The sequence below is a fragment of the Ipomoea nil genome, unplaced genomic scaffold (assembly GCF_001879475.1).
Source record: "Ipomoea nil cultivar Tokyo-kokei standard unplaced genomic scaffold, Asagao_1.1 scaffold2922, whole genome shotgun sequence".
Lineage (NCBI taxonomy): Eukaryota > Viridiplantae > Streptophyta > Magnoliopsida > Solanales > Convolvulaceae > Ipomoea > Ipomoea nil.
The window spans coordinates 240,028-259,048 of record NW_017619350.1 but is presented as its reverse complement, the minus strand read 5'-3'; the positions used below and the strand labels follow the sequence as shown (position 1 = coordinate 259,048).

The window sequence follows — 19,021 nt, the reverse complement described above, 5'->3', positions numbered from 1 at the left end:
ACAGCCCCTGAGGATAATTTGTTTGAAATGAGTATGCAATTATGCCAACAAACAAGCCTCTGAATGTAACATTTTTTTTAATAAAAAAAAAAAAGTTTGTTCATAATATGAAAAACAAACTCCCCTGTAATAAAAACCAAAAGAGTGAAGGGCATTGGAAACTACGTAATAACCAAACGAGATAGGGGTGCAATAAATATCCTGGAGAACACAAGCTGATTTGTTTAGAACTCATCATCATCATCCTCTACTATATGCTTGGCGAGTTCTTGTTCTTGCTGCTGCCTCTCTCTCCTCTTCTCTGCACTTTCCTTCTCCTTGTGGTTATTAGGTGGAAACCGAAGAGCACGGACTGCTTCATTATGCATGTTAAGGCAGAAAGCAATTCTAGAATTGAAAGCAATCTGAGGTTCATTTGTAGAATAAATATCTCCTGTCTCCTTGGACACCATGCATCCATTACCATGATCCAATATGGCATCAATTGCACCATCTCGAATTGCTTTTGCTACAATGCTTTCAGCATCAGCAACAGGGTTTTTAGAATCCAATCTTAGCTTTTTTGCAACATCAGCCAACGAGATGCGAGAGTATGAGATACTGATATTGCGTAACCCAGTCCGAATGACGTTATGTCGAAGCCTCACAATCAAATTGTTAGTTCCATCCTTGCTGAAAGTACTTGAGAACTTCTCAGCAACTGTTTTAAATAACTCCAAGTCCCCGATACGAACAGCCTGAAATCAAATACATTACAACACCACACAGTTATCAATGACTTAACACATCTGTGAAACTATATGTGAAGCAATGCAGGATGCACAGAGCTCGGATAGCCAAACAAAATTCCAGACAAATGGAGGGAACTAGGATTGAGTAACTATTAGATGTCAGTAATGTCTTCACCAAACAACATTACACAATCTCCATTGTAGCCAGTAAGTATACTCACAACTTGACTGACAATGATACACTTAGATATGTCATGTCATGTGTGTGCACAAGTGACAGTTGCAAATGTGGCAAAAGACCTCCATTGCTCCTATCTCAGAAAATAAAAACACAATCTCCAAGACAAACAATATGGCTTTTTGGGGTGTGGGGTGGCAGGGTTGATAATGCAAACAACATGATCTCATACTCTCTCTCATACTTACATTTGTTAACTCAAAGTACGGCCTTAATGCTTTCTCCATTCCTTTCTGCATAAACAGAGTCCTTTCAGGTATCTCTCCAAGTAATAAGCGAACAATAACAGCCCACTTATTGCATTGGACTCGGAACCCAAGCGCAGCAACTGGAGCCTTTCGGGCAGCTTGAAGGAGAGACTCTTTAGCATCTGTATACTCCAACTGAATAGTCCTAATCTTTCCAAGATAGAAGAGGTACCGGCAAAACTGGAAACCAAAGAGAAATAAAAAGAAGCGGATGAGTCAATTTGAGGACAAGCACTTCACAGAAATAACAAAAAGCAATCACAATCCAAAATTGACAAAAGATCTTTTTAAAACAAGTATCACATGCGAAGTAATAGAAATTCAAATCTGAATGACATCCCTAATAGATATCAAAATTAAATTAAAAGATCGGGTTTGGGAGTAAATATAAGATTTTATTTTCTTCATTTACTAATCTGAACTTAAACTTTTTACAAATAAAAAAGAACAAAATTTGATGAAACTGAACTCAAAACCCACTTTTTATTAATATCTCCATCCCACAAAAGTTGTCATATTTACTGTAGATACCCATTTAAATATAGTTGAAAAAGTGGATATTTCTACTCCTTTGTCCATTAAAAGTTACGTTGGATAACATTTCGACTTTTATTAGAAGCATAGTGTAGGAGAGTAGATTTATTTGTGGATTGTGGTGTTTATTTAGGAATGTGGACAACCTTTTAGGTTGAATTACATGATATTGTGAATAGAATGTGGCCTTAGATAGTATTGGGCCAAATAGGGAGAAAACTTCAGACAGGATTGGAATGTTAATATGGACTACAACCAATGGAGTGTTGCTATGTCCAGAAACACCAATATTCCCAAGTCTGAATATACTCTCCAGTTTTTATCATAAGCAAAATACACTTCTAGAGAAAATGAATTGGCAAATGAAAATTGTAAAGAGAATTGCCTGCTGATTTGAATGAGCTTCGAAACGGGGTGCCTTTGACCTCAACTTCTCTGCTTGATCATACAAGTTGTAGTGAAGGTAATTCCGGAGTAACAGATTAAGAAGTGTTTCCTACAACAAAATCATCACATTAAAAAAGAAAAAAAACATACACAAACACAGAAAATATTAGAAAATTAAGGGTTGGATTCCATATGTCACATACCTGACCCAGCTCATCATGTCTCAGTGTTGCAATCCGGTGCAAAGCAAGGAGGTTACTGCCACAAAAGAAGGGCTTGAATAATGTCAGAATACGAGATAAATGAAATGACAATGTACAGTATATCTTTTTCCCTGTCATTAGAGAAGAGTGGGTGAAGAGGCAACTTAATGAGTTTTTTCACAAGATTGATATTTTGATAGGTTTGGAACTTACCCTCGGATCTCAGCAAGATCACCAGTACGCTCATAACTCAAAGAATAGTAGTAGTAGAGCCTAGAAGCTAGAACATCAACAGTCCTCCTGTTCAACGTCTTTAGACGAGCAATGCTTGCTGAAGAACAAGCCTTTGCCTGAAGGAAAACAACTACTTAGGAATCTATATGAAGAAAAAAAACATCAGAATGCAAGGAAGGAGAAAACCATTAGCCTGACCTCACTGTACTTCCCCTGATCAATTAGATATATAAGAACAAGCAAGTAGCAATAAATCTCAAGCTCTGGCACAAGGTGCTTTGCAGGGGCTTGAGATGCAATGTCAACTTCCATATCAAGCTCATCCTCCTATGCGAGCACCAAAATCATTAGTAAACCTCACAAAATAATGGATAATTAATATGTTATGAAAACAGAACGAAGAATTAACCAAAAAGGAAAAAAATAGAAAAACTGCAAGAGGGCAGCCAAGAAGAAATTAAATACAGAAACAGAAATGGCCAATGTTCAGAAATTCATTGCTACAAGTCATCATATAGTCATACTATATTAATTGAATACATTTGTTATTTGTCATAGGTTCAATCAAGAGTTGAACTTTTTCAAACCCCTCTAAGAATCTAGACTTTCACTTTTCACAGTTCACACTATCTGTCCAAGTAGGCAAGTAATATATTAAGAAGTAGACAAACACCCATCACTACTTTGTTGCATTATTTAGAGCATATTTCTAGAAAATTGAAGAGAATAATATAGAGAGTACATACACATCAAAGGCATTTGTCCAAGGCAGATACTGGAATTTCACATATTCTAGTATTCAGCTTACCTTGGGCAGGTAGGCAGAAAGGCGAGCATGGACATCTGATCCAGGTGTAAGGGAATAATTGAGGAAAGCAGTGAGGGCAGAAGTTTTAAGCTTCCTCCTTAACGCGATGGTCAACCTCACTGCCCTAACAATCCTCCTAACCTCTCGAGCATATGCTCCAGCCTCAACAAGGGAAGCAATGTCCTTCAAATCTAAAACATTCAAATTTCCTTAAGCATAAACCAAAAGTATACAGAAGATGAGAGCAGAGCAGGTATACCGTGTTTAATTAGATTCAGAAAAGATGAACTTACGCTCAAAAACGGAGGGATCGGTGGAGGACAAAGAATTGGAAGGAGCAGGTTGCTGCTCTTTCATCTCAACGTCTTGAGTCATATTCTGCGAAAGAATCTGCGAAATCAGAACCAAAAGCGTAGCCACATAAAAAACACAGAAAAAGCTCATGAAGTCCATAATTCCGATTCAGCTGGTGACAAGGGATAGGTATCCTAAGAACTTACCTGGGATTATGGAAGAGGAAAAGGTGATTGAGATTGATTGATCTGGAAAGATAAAAAAAGCTATAGAGATGGATTACTTTCTTGGAGAGCAAGTCATCAAATCTTCGTCTTGATTTTTCCTAAATGCTATAAACTATGGCAATATAGATACTCTACGTGTGGGAAAGCAAGAGAATAATCGAACCTGAGATTCTTGATCGTAACCTTCAAGTATAGACTATAGAGGTTGCTGCCAATTGCCAAATGCCAATGCTTCCTACTGACTACTGAGCGAAAAAAGAGCGCAGCTCAAAGTGAGATGCAGCAGAGTGCAGTGCAGAAGCCAGGAAGGCGGGCCGTAATATATATCCCCTTGGGGGGGAGGGGGGACGGTAAGGGGGTTCCCAATGTTTTCTATTTGGGCTTTGGTTCCTTTTTTTTTTTTTTTTTTTTTTTTTCTTAAAAAAAAAAAAAACTATTGAATTAAAGAATTTTGAGAAATTTCACAATGTTTTACACTATTGTGTCTATTTGGTACTGGTACTCCATGACATTATAATGCTTTAAGACATCAAACAAATTTGTATTATTAGAAATTATTATGGCCCTGTTTGGTAAAATAGTTATCTTATCAGTCAATTTTAACTTATTTGACTACTATTAACTGTTTGACACTGTTTAGTTAATCAGCTTTTTGTAACTTTTAAATGTTAAAATTCAAAAAGCGGCTCAAAACAAATTTTTCAATTAGTTTTTTGAGAAAAGAAATTAGAGAAAATAGTCAAATAGACCCATAAACTTTACCTCAAAGGTCAATTAGCACCTTAAACTTTACAAAAGTGCAATTAAACACTCAAACATGTTAAATTGGGTCAATGAAGCCCAAAAATTAACAAATGACCTGTTATTACAGGTCATTTCAATTCCGGCCACAGATGAAGAATTCCGACCACCGATAAAAAAAATCTGATCATCGGCGACAAAATTCGGCCGTCTTCTCCATTGGAGAAGAGCGGCCAAATCTAGTCATTCTTCTCCAATGGAGAAGCGTCTTCTCCATTAGAGAAGGCGGCCGTCCGGTCGTCTTCTCCAGTGGAAGACGACCGGACGGCCGGATTTTTTCGCCAGTCGCCGGAATTCGTCGCTGATCGTCGAATTCCGTTGCTGGGATTGAAATGACCTGTAATTACAGGTTATTTATCGATTTTTGGGTTTCATTGACCCAATTTGACATGTCTGAGGATTTAATTACACTTTTGTAAAGTTTAAGGGGCTAATTGACCTTTGTGATAAAGTTTAGGGACCTATTTGACCCTTTTCTCAAGAAATTATTATACCAAACAACTATCAGCTAACAGTTAACTGACCAAACACATTTTTACAATCAGCTAATGTTATCAACTAGTTATAACATCTAATTAACCCAATCAGCTAATAGCTAACAACTATTTACCATGCATGGCCTATATGATGCTACATTGCTACCTTTATTATTTTGCCATATTTATTGAAGAAGACAAGCTCCCCACAAAAGCACAACTCCCAAAAATGAAGTACACCAAAAATTCCAAATGTGCCAAACATCTTTAAAATAAAAAATAAAAAAGAATAACTATAGCAGAATCATTAGGAGTTTGAAATATTATTCTAAACAAATGATGTTTTTAAATTAAAATGGTTGTTCTAAGTTTTCCTGTCTGGGGGCCACATTTTGAGTTTTGAGCTCTCCCAAGGATCTGAAGGTCAGGGCATTAAGAGTTAGTAGAATATCTTGCAGAATTAGCTGTATTTTCTTTCTTGTATCTATTAGGCCCTGTTGCTACATTCTGTTTTCCAGGACCATTTTCAGCTTGTGGAAGTGGAACATTAAAGACACCATAGCCTGAGGCTGGAGACCTGTGGGCACTAGATTCAGAGGTACGTTGTTCTGTGAACCCATTGCTGGAAGAGTTATTCAAGAAACGGGGATCTGCACTTTTTCTTTGAGGCGAGGAAGAAGAAGAATTCGTATTAAATTGTGGTTGCTCTCTTCTATAACTATTATTGTCTCCCCTAGGAGAAGCTTGCCATGAAGTAGAAGATGGGTTTACAGTCTCTCTTCTGTATCTATTTTCTCCTGCTGCAGGTGGAGTCTGAGATGAAGCTGCTGCTGGTTCTCGTCTATACCTATTTTCTCTCTCAGCTGAACCAGCTCCGTTTGCAGGTTGTCTGAGATACCTATTATCCTTTCCTCTTGGACCCGTGTTCCCTGATTCTCCTCTATATCTGTTTTCCTGAAATGGAGCAGATGAAGCTGCAGGCATGGAAGCAAATTTGGAATGGCCAGTATTGGAAACTTCATCTGTATCAACATTCGCATCAGAAGCCCTCCAGTCCAATTTGTTTTCCACATCATCATCACTCAAATCTTCTGTAATGCAATCATCCCCGGGTTCCACTCTCACGTCTGCAGCATCAGAATCCATTTCGCACTCTTGACTGTCAACTGAAGAGGTTGCAGCAACATTAGAAGCCTTCTTTCCCGTGCCCTTCTTTTTTTGACCAAACTTAACATGCCTGACAATAATATATGCATGTTTCTTTTCCACATGTGGTCCACTTTCAATCAACGCAACATCCTCTATCTACAGAAAATCACCAATTCAAGCTTGGTGAAACACTACAAAACACAATAACTCAACACCACCCAACAACAGGAAACCATATTCTTACCAGAGAAGAGAGACGTGACAGCACCTCTCCCAAGTTTTCATTATCAGAACCATTGCCCATGGCCATACACTGCTCATCAACCAAAGAGAATAGAAAAGGTGTTTTAGTTTGTGCATGAAAAGAAGTTCTCTTTGCACAAGTGGCAAAACATTGCACAGTACCAAATACATCCATTTCAAACAACTTGAAGGAATAACAGAATTCTTAAACACTTGGAGGGAACCTTTTCTATTAAACATTTTAGACATATGGATAGCAAGGCTAGATAGACCTATAGCACAAACACAATATACCTATGGAGTATTCAGGCATTATTCTCTACTAAAGCATGTACCAGGAAAATTCTTCAGAGGGCAGGGAAAGTGTACATCACTTTTTAACCAGAAGATTTTCAAGAAACTGTGATATCAAATATTTTACCAATGCGGCTGACACATAGAGCACACAAAGGAAAACTTTTATGTAATCCAATAGTCAATTGACTCCCTTACCAGAGATGATGAATGCAATAAATATTCTACAAAGGGAGACAACAAGATACTAAACCATCCAACATGATTGGAAACGAAGTAAAGGAGACTAGCGAGATATATTAATACAAATTAGAATATGTGAAACAAGGTACTCAGTGTATCCTAGATGAAAAATATCAAAAGGCTCACACGGGGTCATCCATCAAGGAACATCACAAAATTGAAGTAGAACATACAAAGTGGAACATGATAGTAGCTGATAATCAAGTACCTTAACCCGATAACCTTTGTCCATCATTCTCTTAATTGTATCTGCTTTAATATTCAAATCCTTTTTTTCCTGGATACAACACGAAAGGATATTGTCAATTAATTCAGAGCATCACAATCAATGAAGTAGTGCAGGAATGCTGGAAGGAGACTTACAGTTTTACCGAGAAACTGGACTAGCTTGCAACCACCTTTCCTTACAGTCAAATCAGACTGCAAAGATATTTAATAAACACAAGAACTGAATATCAAATTACAAACAGATGCTCTCAAAAAATTGCAGAAACTAAAGCTAAGTGCTAATCTTTTCATCTAGTAACCAGTCATTTTATTCACAAAACATTTTAGTTCAATTTCAGTCTACAGACCCAAAATTTAATTGCAATTACCACTCCTTGTATTTTTCAGGGAAATTAGTAGCCATAAAATATCCCCAACTTATTTTGAAAATTAGCCATGAATGATTGTTGTACTGTTCTAAATGAAAAAGAACTACAGTACCCACCTTCTTCTTAGCTAGCTCTTTCTCCTTTAAGTGTTTTAAATACTTTTCCTTATTGTAGTCCATAATCTTGCAGACAGGTGGCTTGGCAGTTCGATCAACCTACAAGATTACAGAAACTAGTTTGGTAGAGCATTTGTAAATTGAAGGCTTTAAAATGTATTACTCTTTCTTGCCTTCTCTGTATTATTACAAGCGTGAAACAAAAGGGGAATTAAAATCCAATCCATTAAAGTATTATTTTACCTCAACTAAATCTAGATTAAGACTCTTAGCACGATTCAGAGCTTCAAGCCTTGATATTACAACATGATCTGCATATGATCTTAAATTAGACCCAAAATAAACAGTCTGTGCAAGAATTAAAATATTTTGATTAAGCTGTTAAACATTAAAATAGAGAGACACACACACACATGTATACTTCTCCTTCACTTTTTTCCAATTTTGCTACATTCTCACTTGCAGCTTTCTTAATCATCCACAATCTCAATCTTGAGTTAGTGGTTTCTTGGTGACAAGATACTAATATCCAGTATTTCCATGGTCACCATGTGGTCTCTGAAACCTCTCTTTAACTATCAAATTGATATCCGAGGTTTATGAGACTAATAAAAAAAGATAAGTATAGATGAACTATGAATTACTCCATATACATTCGCAAAGAAGACTAAAAAAGAGCTCAATCCTAAAATGCATGACAAGCAAGTTTTGATTTTTCCACTTTATTTCCTCTTCCACACAAAAAAAAAAAAAAAAAAGGAAAACAGAAACTGAGGCTAGGTAGCACCTTCATCAGTGACTAGACGAACGAAAGCTGCAGTCACCTTCTCATTCAATCTCGGCCCACCTGTGTCCTTTTCTTTCTTCTTCGGTTTAGCCTGTGATTATAAAAACATGGTTAAACATCTGGACTCTTGAGCGCATGTCAATACATGTTGAAGCTAAATATGAAGTAAGAAATTGCCTGAATTGGTGCAGCGAAGAACCTGACGCTGTTCATCAACTCGACCCGATTCGTATGGATAGTTAGGTTGGGCTTGTTCGGAACCCAAATTGAAGCATGTGATGAAGCACGCTGCGGCAGTTCAGTTGGATTATGTATATGAAAATAGCATCTTTTTAGTCTGTTTGATAGAACCCTGATCTGAGATTCCTTGACGCGACTCCAAAATGCCATTGCCTCCTCTCTCCCCCGTCAGCTTCTAGGTTTCAGTGTAAGCAATTAGTGTTCTCTCCTCCTCCTTTTCAGTAGCAGAATTGCACAAATTGCAACTTCCTCTGGTTTCCTTTGCCAAAACTGAAGCTATAACGACAATGGGGTCAGTGCTCGTCCGAGTTGCTGCTGGAATATCGTCGGAGGTTTATTGCTGGAGTTGTGCCCCCTTTTGTTTCCCGGGGCTCCATGTATCGAATCCGGGCACAAAGTCATTGGACCAAAGATTGGGCCTTTGGGCTTGTTGGGGAGACCACAGAGAGATGTGGCGGTTAATAATAATAATGTGGGGACAGTTAATAATAATACAGGTAAGTGGCGGTTAAATAAAATAATCATGGGGACAAGCATTAGTCGAGGGAAAGTGGTTGACTTTTTCTGCAACGTAAAAGAAGTAGAGTGCGTATTCGCGCGAGCGAGCGAGCGAAGAAGCGTCGGTTATTTGTCAGTACAGATTTTGAAGATCATTTGTTTGTGTAGCAAAAGGTTGGGAGTGAAGAGGCAGGTTTGTGGAGCCCAAGCTGGTCCTCTGCTTTGCTGGCCTGAAGCTCTCCATTGTTTTTATTTTTAATGGGGTTTGTCTGTTGAGAGAGAGATTGGCACAATCGAACCAGTTCACACGCTCACTCTCATCGATTTCATTCATTTCTCTTCCATCGTCTTTTTTATTCTTTCTTTGACTTTAGATAAACACACAAAGATAGATAAGAAACCGTCAAAGTTTGATTTGAAGGATCCGCAGATCTATAAGCTCTTTCGCTTTCAGATCTTCTATTCATTCTCAAAGGTATTTTCTTTTATTTTTTTCTTCTATGCTTTATCCCGATTCTAGAATTTTTTGGTCTTGAAATATCAGATTTGTTTGATATCAGTTTTTTTTTTAAATAGTATTATGCCGATGATGGTTGTTGTTTTTGTTCTTCTTGATTCTGGATTTTTAAGTTGCTGACCAATATCCTTGAAAGAAACAATTTTACCAATCATTTCTCAAAGTCCCTTCCTTATTTGTTGTATCTTCTGTGCGCCGAGATTTTTTCTGTTTTAGGAGGAGGAGGATGGTTAATGGGGATACCATAACCATATATAATTCTACCAGCCCCTGTTGAATTGAATATAAAGTTGCTTGGTTTGTTGACATGTTTATAAGTTGCTTGATTTTGGGCGTTAGAAATTGTTTTTATTGTGAATTTATTTATAGTGTAGTTGATATTGTGATTGGTGTGCAGTGCAGGGAATTTTTGTTGTTTCTGCAGAGAGAAGCATTGACATAAGTGGGCGTGAGGAGTGAGTCACTTAGAAGTTAGAAGATAATCAATTGGAGGCTGGTGTGGATGAGATGAGGTATGTTATCTGGGTTGATGAAAATTCTGAGGGCGTGCTTTTGCCCAAAGGGAGAACGGCATGTGTACTCGGGTTCTGATGCTACTGGTCGTCAAGATGGGCTCCTATGGTACAAGGATACAGGGCAGCATTTTAGTGGAGAGTTCTCAATGGCTGTAGTTCAAGCCAATAACCTGATGGAAGATCAGAGTCGGCTTGAATCTGGGTGTTTAAGCTCATATGACTATGGACCATATGGTACCTTTGTGGGAATTTATGATGGGCATGGAGGCCCTGAGACCTCTAGGTATATCAATGACAACCTGTTCCACTACCTCAAGAGTAAGTTAGTTATCTCCTTCAATTCATTCATATGAGATATGATTTGGAATAACTCTGATCTCTCTATCTAGTACAGTATTCAATCGAATAAAAAGCATTGTAGGTGTAAAAGGAAAGGAATTGATTTCTTAAAACAGGTGGATTGGATCTCTCAGATTATTCATCAGCATGCTTATATATATATATATATGGTTTGTGAGGAGCAGTGAAGAGAATCTGTGGTGTAGAAATTTGCATGCATGGCAAGCATATAATGAATGAATGAATGATGTGATGGTGCAGGGTTCGTTTCTGAGCAGCAATCAATGTCAGTGGAGGTAATTCGAAAGGCATTTGAAGCAACAGAAGAGGGGTTTAACAGAGTTGTGTCGGCACAATGGGCAGTGAAGCCACAGATTGCTGCTGTTGGATCATGCTGCCTTGTTGGAGTTATCTGCTCTGGATCTCTATATATTGCCAACCTGGGAGACTCGCGTGCTGTTTTAGGGAGGCTTGTGAAGGCGACGGGGGAGGTATTTGCAGTACAGCTGTCGGCAGAACACAATGCAAGCATTGAATCTGTAAGACAGGAGCTACAATGTTTGCACCCAGATGACTCACAAATTGTGGTTTTAAAGCACAATGTGTGGCGTGTCAAGGGCATTATACAGGTGAAGAACAACAAGTTTTTGATCCATTATAATACTGAATTCGATCATAATATATATTAATTGTTGGTTGCATATATGCATGCAATGCAATGCAATGCAGATCACAAGATCTATTGGTGATGTGTACTTGAAGAAAGCAGAATTCAACAGGGAACCACTATATGCAAAATTTCGGCTGCGTGAACCTTTTAAAAAACCCATACTCAGCTCTGATCCATCCATTTCTGTGCTCCAATTGCAATCTCATGATCAATTTGTGATATTTGCATCAGATGGTCTGTGGGAGCACCTAAGTAATCAAGAAGCTGTTGACATTGTCCAACATCACCCCCGCAATGGGATTGCTAGAAGGCTAGTAAAGACTGCACTGCGAGAAGCAGCCAAGAAAAGGGAAATGAGATACTCAGACTTGAAGAAAATAGACAGGGGTGTTCGTCGCCATTTCCACGATGACATCACAGTGGTGGTTGTATACCTCAACTCCAATCTTGGTCCTGTCAAGGTTGCTAGCCTGTCTGTCAAGGGAGGCACTTTGAATCTGCGCCATAACACTCTTGCTCCATGCGCCACCGCAGCAATGTAATGCTCCTTTAATTTGGCGCTGCCTGCTAAATTTAATTATATATAATTCTTTCTTTGTTTGTTGTACTATTTTCGTACCAGCCACTCGCAGACATGTAGCTTCTTCTAAAACATTAAATATATATTTTTATATTATATTATATATGGCAGTTGCAGGACATCAATCAATCAATCAATATTTTAATCTACACACTAACCTCAACCTCCTTAATTGCAACTTGGATTTTTAGTTACATGTTCCTCCTTATTCAACTCCCTGTCTAGTGCCCATTTCTTTCTGTTTGTGCAACTTCTTGATAGAGAGGCCCAGTGGACTGACTTTTCACTTATGAATGGGTATGGGCGGGCTTGTCCACAGTGTAAAGGAAGTCATTTTGGTGTTAATTAATTGATTGATAGAGATAGATAGATATAGAGTACATGCCTACCCAGTACCCAGCCCTTGGGAGTTGGGAGTTGGGGCTTTTTTAAAATTAAAAAAAATCTAGGGAATATGATATGTCAGAGTGTCAGGGGCATATTCGCGCCATTCCACAACAAGACACTCCTACCTAGTGTTTGTTAGTAGTATTATTAGTCACCACCAGACGGTCAAACCGAGAATTACCCACTTCCCTGTCGTAAGTAAATCCTACAGGCTCGCCTTCCCACTTCCCACCACAAATTTCCTCATTAATTAATAATTCATCAAATTAAACTAACAAATTTATCATCTCTTTCTATCTCAATACATCTTTTCCAGAAACCAGTTTTGGTTCATGGTTTTATGCTACCAAACCAATTTTGATCTCAATATTACAGACTCATTATATTCTAATAATTGCTTGTTTAGTTGATCATCATGTACTCTAATAACATACTAACATAATGCGCCTCTAATTAATTATCCCTCCACTCTGACATATCTACCCTTTGACCTGCATTTGACTCCTCTTTTGTCTCACTCCTCAGACTATCTGTCCCTCACAACTCACAAATACAAATACAAATACAAATCTCTGCCACAAACATCTTACTTAGATTATGGTAATAGATTCTGGGAAACAAATTTTCTTTGCATAACTAAGACGGAGAGAGAGAGAGAGAGAGAGAAAAAGTAGACTATTTTACTGAAGAAGAATCAAGAATTCAAGAGTGGCATCATCTCTCTTCCTCGACCTCGAGCCCCAACCTTCCTTTCTCTCTCTACACCATTTTAATTTGCTGAACAAAAAACAAAGGCAGGCAGCGTCTGTATAATGTGTGACTGAAATCTTCTTTTGCTGGGTGGGTAATAACCATTTCACAACACATTTGCGCTCTTCTTCTCTAAACCACCACCTGTCCCAGGAAAAAAGAAATTACTTTTGCAAAACCCCCCACATCCTTCCAAGAAACCACCTTTTTTCGATTTCAGTCCAGTAGCCTACTTTTCAAACAACGCAGACACAAGTGGCCGGGGAGCTGAGGAGAAGAGAATAGAGGACCCAAATGGGGTGTGTAGCTTCTAAGTTAGAGGAAGAAGAAGAAGTGGTTTCCATATGCAGAGACAGAAAAAAACAACTCAGACTTACTGTAGACAGAAGGTACACTCTAGCTGATGCTCATCATAAATATTTTCAAGCACTCAATGGAGTCTCAGCAGCTCTCAAGCTATTTGTAGCTCGCCATTCTTTACCTTCTTCTCCATATCTCATTACCTTGCCACCACCGAGCCCCTCTTCTCCTCCTAATAAACAAAATCTGGTCTCAACTTCGCCACTGTTTCTTCAACAAAAGCCTTCTCACCCAACCCAAGAATCCATCGCCTGTGTAGACTCATCCAAGTGTGCAACCCAACCAGAAGACTCTTCTGAGGAACAAGTAAGAGAGGAGAAATTTGAGAAGAAAGAAGAGAAGGTGCAACAAGCACCTGTTTGTGGGTATTTCTATATGGAAATGCCTCAAGAGATATTGCATTCAACACCCACTGATTTTGGTTGGGATTTCTTCAACCCTTTTAATGGTGTTAGGCCAGAGGTTGTTAATGGATATAATCAGATTTCGGAGGAGGATTTGAAGGCAGTGAGGGAGAGAGAGGGCATTCCAGACTTGGAGAAAGAAGAAGAAGAAGAAGAAGAAGACAGCGGTAGTGGTGGAAAGAAAGAAGAGTGTCAGGTGGTAGTGGCAGCAGTAGATAATGAGAATGTTGAGGAGCACAATAAGGAGAATGGGGTTGAGGATGTAAAGGCAGTGGAGGAGCACAAGGGGGGGATGACAGTTATGGATACACCATTAGAGGGGAGAGAGTTGCTTGAAGCATTGAAGGATATTGAAGATCATTTCACAAGGGCATATGATTCTGGGAAGGAAGTGTCCAGGATGTTGGAGGCCAATTGGGTTCACTCTCAACCAAATTTGGAGGATTTGAAAGGTAATTACATCTTTTCTCTACTCAAAAGTAGCAACTTTAATATTGAATATTCTGTGTTTCAGGTGGGATGCAATGATTCTTGTCATTTGCTGTTATGGCACATTGAAACAATTATGTGAAAGTCCTTTTTGGTTGTTTTCAGTGCAATAAATGAGAAAATATCTATCTCCCAAGTTTCTATTCTATTGTACTGTTGATTCCTTGTACAAAATCCTTAAAGCAAGCATCTCTCTCATATGTATGCAGAACACTCAACAAAACTAGCACTCACATGGCTCCCTACTCCGTCACATTCACTCTCATCTAAGAGTCTCGTGGCATCTAGCTCAAAAAGTTCTTCAACATGGACAGAGTTCACAAATGATCTCTTTGGCGATTATGGGGGAATGGGATCTGGAAGTCATTCCCTGACACTAGGGAGGCTTTATGCTTGGGAGAAAAAGCTGTATGAAGAGGTTAAGGTAAGAATGACTGGAATACTTGTAGTTCTGATGCTTGCCTTCCCAATCTTTCTGAGCCTTAATATAGTATTAGCCTTAAGTGGCAATAATCAAATTAAAGTTACAGTTGTAGATTTCACAGTTTAATTGAGATGCCATAAAGCCGTTTGGGTAGTACTTTGGTGGTGTTTGTACGTTTTCCTCTTTTCTTTCTTTGGCATTTAGTACTTGACCTGTAAACTTGCTTTCTAGTAGAATGGGGATAGCACTTGGAAATTGTATGAGAAGAAATGCAACAAACTAAGGAATCAAGATGCAAGAAGAGATGGAGGAAAGAAACCAGACAAAACTAGAGCAGCAGTAAAAGAATTATACAGCAGGATCCTAGTTACGGTTCGGAGTGCTGAAACAATATCAAAAAGAATTGAGAAACTTAGAGACGAGGAGTTGCAACCACAAATAATTGAACTTCTTCAAGGGTATGGGCTATATTTCACCTGATTAAGAAATAAGAAGAAGAGGTATTTTTTTTTCTTTTCTTTTATTGTTGACACTTGCTATTTGGTGCAGAATGATGAGAACTTGGAAAATTATGTTGGAATCCCATGAAATTCAAAAGAAGATTATGTTTGAAGTGACAAGTTTTAACTGTCCTACCTATGGAAAATTTTGCAACGATTCACATCGTCTTGCAACACTCCAGTTTGAGGTTGAACTTCAAAATTGGCGTTCATGCTTTACAGAATATATTGCAGCCCAGAAGGCGTACGTTGAATCCCTCCATGGTTGGTTGTCTAAGTTTGTGGTGTCTGAAGTTGAGTTCTACTGCAGAGGTAGAAGTGGCACACCACCATGCCGGACCAATGGCCCTCCACTTCTCACAATTTGTCATGATTGGTTGTCTGCCATGAATAAGTTGCCCGACAAGTCAGTGTCTTGCGCACTAAAATCCTGTGTAAAAGATGCAAGGGCTCTGTGGGTTCAACAGGGAGAGGAACAACAACAAAAGCGAAAAGTTGACAGCTTGTCAAAAGAACTGGAGAGAAAAACCCTGGCATTCCAAAAGGCTGAGAATAGAATTTGTGAATTCAAGCTCACAGATAGGAACTCAGAATTGGAGATTGAGCACAGGGCAGAGTATCTAAAAGAACGGAAAGATTTGCTTGACAATTTGCGTAAGAGGGTTGATTCGGAAAGGGAAGAGCACAGAAAATGTATGAAAGAAACAGAGAGAATCACATTGAGAGGCTTTCAGTGTGGATTTGGTAGAGTTTTCGAGTCTGTCACAGAATTCTCTATAGTAGCTTCGAAAATGTACAATGAAGTTTTAAGCACTTGGGAAAATTCTCAAAAAGCTGGGAACCCAACTTACATAGAGGGCTCTCAAGCTGAAGATGTCAAAAGATGATATATGTATGATGGACAAAACACGAGGGAGGATTGGATTTGAATGGGTTGAGAGATTTAGGTTGTGCCAAAGCAGCTCGCTGAGGCACCATAGTCGGTAGTTATTTATTTGTCATTTCTCACTGTCTCACTTAAGGAAAAATGCTGTGTTGACTGTTGAGTATGCTTACCTTGCCCCCTTAAGCTTGTAAATTTCATGATTCTCTCATCTCTTTCTTTATGCCTCTAAACAAGCAGCTGTATAGAGAGGACAGGTTACTATTCGCACTTGCTATTGAATTTTGATTCCACCATAAGCACTAATCTAATCACAGGCAACTAGAAATGACATTTGAACTAGTAGAGGAATCAAAAGCTGTACATTTTAAGCGAGTACAAAAGTTGTACAACATTCAATTTCTACAGAAATTACACAACCTACATAAGCATGTGTCATCTTGCAAAGAATAGGCACCGACCTTGTAATCCTATAATCAGCACCACAGTAGCTCTTGCTTTGGCCTTACCTTAAATACAAGGAGACCAACAATTGAGAAATAAGTACAAATTCACCCACAACAGTTGCAGGGCTGTGTATGCCAAGAAATGGTACAACATCTACTTGCAACCAACTCTCAACTGCAGACCCAACCACTGCCCCAGCCACAAGCCCACCAATTGTTATAAGACTTGCTTTCCCTGTAAACATTTTTTGTTAACACTAATAAGCTATCACATTATGCTAGACTGAGTTCTGTATAATTAAATTTGGCAAATCTCTCAATGGTCTAGTTTGACCGATAATATCATTTACAAGTAGCCAATAGATTTGAAGCAGCAGTTCATCCTATTCTTCTCTTGCAAACATAAATTCTATCCTCTGCATCCCTCAGAGAGAGAGAGAGAGAGAGAGAGAGGAACTTACCCAACTTGACATTTTTCTTGGTCATGAAGTACAAGGTTGCTCCAAAACTAGTGGCTAAAATCAACCCAGGAACATCTGCTCCAGCATATGCTGCTTCAGAAGATGATGAGGTTCCATTGGCATATGTTAAGACCATTAGGGCTCCGTAGACCCCAGCTTGGACAGCCAGCTCACCAGTAGATGGTGTTTCAAATGAAACAGGTGAGTTCCGGACACTAGTCTTTAACCACTTGGGCATTGAGTCCATTCTAGGAGCATTAGATTTAACATCTGCGTAACGGACAGATTTATCAACAACTTTTCCAGCTCTCCTCTGTGACAAGCTCTGCATAAGCAGCATATCATATGCAACCTCCACCTATAAAACCATGACCATATTACTCCAAGGAAAGAATGCCATGAAATAAATATCTAGAGCTCTCAAATGAACAGAAAGAAAGAGGTTGTTTTGATCCGTGAAGGAGAATGGTGCCCTTTTACGGAAGATGTTAAGCAAGTTTATTAGTCAGGATGCCAAGTGTCAAATACTAAACTTCCAAGAATGAAAATTTGAATGTAATTGCTTTTAATGCATGCATACACAATTATAACAGACATGCACATGCAGAAATGCCTTTTTAAATGTAATGTTGAAGCATAGCAAGCGAGAGCCTTTGAGTAGTTTAATGTCAATATCTAGCATTCATTCATTCTAATTTTGTTTTCTAAAAGAACTACTACTACCATAACTTGAAGAATCTTGATAAAGCAACAGACACAAAAATAATGGAAGAATATGCTAACAGCAAATGTGGAAACAGAAGACCATCATGCGAAGAAGAAGGCAGGTGTATCAAACATGTTTGTGATAATAAACATATGATTTCAAACAGAGGATTTCAGGGTCCAGATGCAATAAATTCAGTTCAGTTAATGGTTCATTTTATGGAGTGGATTAGAATCATTGCCTTATTCCCAATAACACTGATCTATTTTTCGAATGATGTTGTTGCGCATCAGGTTGAACAAGAGGTGACTCATCAGTAGATGCAATAGGAATAGGGATAGGACCCCATAAATATCTGGGTTCACATGCTAATAACTATATTGACATACTCCGTACAATAATCATATCAGAGCTTTAATTAATAAGCAAATCCTTACCTTATAATTTCTGCCAGAATCAATTCAAGCAACAGAGAACACAATTTACAGGAAACTAAGCAACAGGAGGATTTAATGAAGTTTCTGACGGCACATACAATTCAAAAACAAGAGGAAGAGCAGTTACAGAAAGCTCAAAGACATAACTGGAATATCAGACCTTTGCAATTGTTTCTGGGTCATCCTTACAGGCAGCGATAATCGAATTCTTGGCACGAAGAATATCTTCGAAGGACGCACCCTCCGTGACTCCCAGCAGCTTGAGGGCGTTCTCGACGGACATCTCGAACGGAGCTGAGTCGTCTGCTCTGGAGCCGGCATGGAGGGCGGTGTCTAAGGTTCGCCGGCGGGAGATGAATACAACGCCGAGTTTCTTGAGCCTGTTAGTAGCGTGAAGCGAGGAGGGGCGGCGGCAGAGCGACCTGCGGCGGGATGAACCGAGGGGGTGGGTGCCGATGATGGTGCGATTCGGTCGGACCGATAGAGGTGTGGCCATATTTTGTTTTGAGCAGTGAATCTAAGCAAGCGGTTCCTTGAAGCAAGAGGGAAGTAGAGTGATGATGTGTGAGTGAGAGTTATGGTGGAGAAGCGATGACGTGGACGTCGCCACACAAAATAATTCTCACTGATTTTTGGTCGTCGTCTGTAAAATAAGGCTATGAGATAAATACTCATTTGTTATCTTTTTTTTTTTTTCTTATACCGTATTTGGCAGTGAGGACAAAAATAAAATAACACAGGCGTTTGAATTAGCGAAAAAGCTGAGCTTTTGAGTATTTATTTACCCCTCTCTCTCTCTCATAATA

At 38.9% G+C, this 19,021-nt stretch overlaps 5 protein-coding genes across 11 annotated transcripts; 2 read left to right on the top strand and 3 right to left on the bottom strand.

The window, feature by feature from the left end:
- Positions 1 to 21: 21 nt before the first annotated feature.
- Positions 22 to 4,207, bottom strand: LOC109161407 (probable 26S proteasome non-ATPase regulatory subunit 3). 5 transcript variants are annotated; one of them, XM_019309785.1, is made up of 10 exons: positions 4,068 to 4,207; positions 3,884 to 3,943; positions 3,677 to 3,773; positions 3,384 to 3,574; positions 2,774 to 2,902; positions 2,555 to 2,691; positions 2,342 to 2,396; positions 2,137 to 2,247; positions 1,158 to 1,397; positions 22 to 737 (listed from the first exon to the last, which is right to left on the bottom strand). In XM_019309785.1, the coding sequence occupies exons 3-10, from the start codon at positions 3,756 to 3,758 to the stop codon at positions 225 to 227; spliced, it is 1,458 nt and encodes a 485-aa protein (XP_019165330.1). In that variant the 5' UTR covers positions 3,759 to 3,773; positions 3,884 to 3,943; positions 4,068 to 4,207; the 3' UTR covers positions 22 to 224. The 5 variants fall into 5 exon arrangements, with proteins under 5 accessions (XP_019165330.1, XP_019165332.1, XP_019165331.1 ...); XM_019309787.1 differs by having other exon boundaries at positions 3,677 to 3,761; XM_019309786.1 differs by having other exon boundaries at positions 3,884 to 3,925.
- A 1,227-nt stretch (positions 4,208 to 5,434) lies between these two features.
- Positions 5,435 to 9,192, bottom strand: LOC109161449. 2 transcript variants are annotated; one of them, XM_019309854.1, is made up of 9 exons: positions 8,787 to 9,192; positions 8,610 to 8,700; positions 8,066 to 8,133; positions 7,823 to 7,921; positions 7,474 to 7,530; positions 7,319 to 7,387; positions 6,575 to 6,643; positions 6,191 to 6,486; positions 5,435 to 6,151 (listed from the first exon to the last, which is right to left on the bottom strand). In XM_019309854.1, the coding sequence occupies exons 1-9, from the start codon at positions 8,997 to 8,999 to the stop codon at positions 5,614 to 5,616; spliced, it is 1,500 nt and encodes a 499-aa protein (XP_019165399.1). In that variant the 5' UTR covers positions 9,000 to 9,192; the 3' UTR covers positions 5,435 to 5,613. The 2 variants fall into 2 exon arrangements, with proteins under 2 accessions (XP_019165399.1, XP_019165398.1); XM_019309853.1 differs by having other exon boundaries at positions 5,435 to 6,486.
- Positions 9,193 to 9,402: 210 nt separating this feature from the next.
- Positions 9,403 to 12,087, top strand: LOC109161450 (probable protein phosphatase 2C 60). Of its 2 annotated transcripts, none has more exons than XM_019309855.1 (4): positions 9,403 to 9,822; positions 10,262 to 10,697; positions 10,980 to 11,347; positions 11,448 to 12,087. In XM_019309855.1, the coding sequence occupies exons 2-4, from the start codon at positions 10,379 to 10,381 to the stop codon at positions 11,928 to 11,930; spliced, it is 1,170 nt and encodes a 389-aa protein (XP_019165400.1). In that variant the 5' UTR covers positions 9,403 to 9,822; positions 10,262 to 10,378; the 3' UTR covers positions 11,931 to 12,087. The 2 variants fall into 2 exon arrangements, with proteins under 2 accessions (XP_019165400.1, XP_019165401.1); XM_019309856.1 differs by having other exon boundaries at positions 9,421 to 9,822; positions 10,267 to 10,697.
- Positions 12,088 to 12,955: 868 nt separating this feature from the next.
- Positions 12,956 to 16,376, top strand: LOC109161448. The gene is made up of 4 exons (XM_019309852.1): positions 12,956 to 14,321; positions 14,568 to 14,782; positions 15,017 to 15,240; positions 15,332 to 16,376. Exons 1-4 carry the CDS (start codon positions 13,400 to 13,402, stop codon positions 16,167 to 16,169), a joined length of 2,199 nt encoding a protein of 732 aa, XP_019165397.1. The 5' UTR covers positions 12,956 to 13,399; the 3' UTR covers positions 16,170 to 16,376.
- A 132-nt stretch (positions 16,377 to 16,508) lies between these two features.
- Positions 16,509 to 18,854, bottom strand: LOC109161451 (protein CHAPERONE-LIKE PROTEIN OF POR1, chloroplastic). Its single transcript, XM_019309858.1, has 3 exons — positions 18,376 to 18,854; positions 17,073 to 17,430; positions 16,509 to 16,846 (listed from the first exon to the last, which is right to left on the bottom strand). Exons 1-3 carry the CDS (start codon positions 18,709 to 18,711, stop codon positions 16,671 to 16,673), a joined length of 870 nt encoding a protein of 289 aa, XP_019165403.1. The 5' UTR covers positions 18,712 to 18,854; the 3' UTR covers positions 16,509 to 16,670.
- Positions 18,855 to 19,021: the final 167 nt, after the last annotated feature.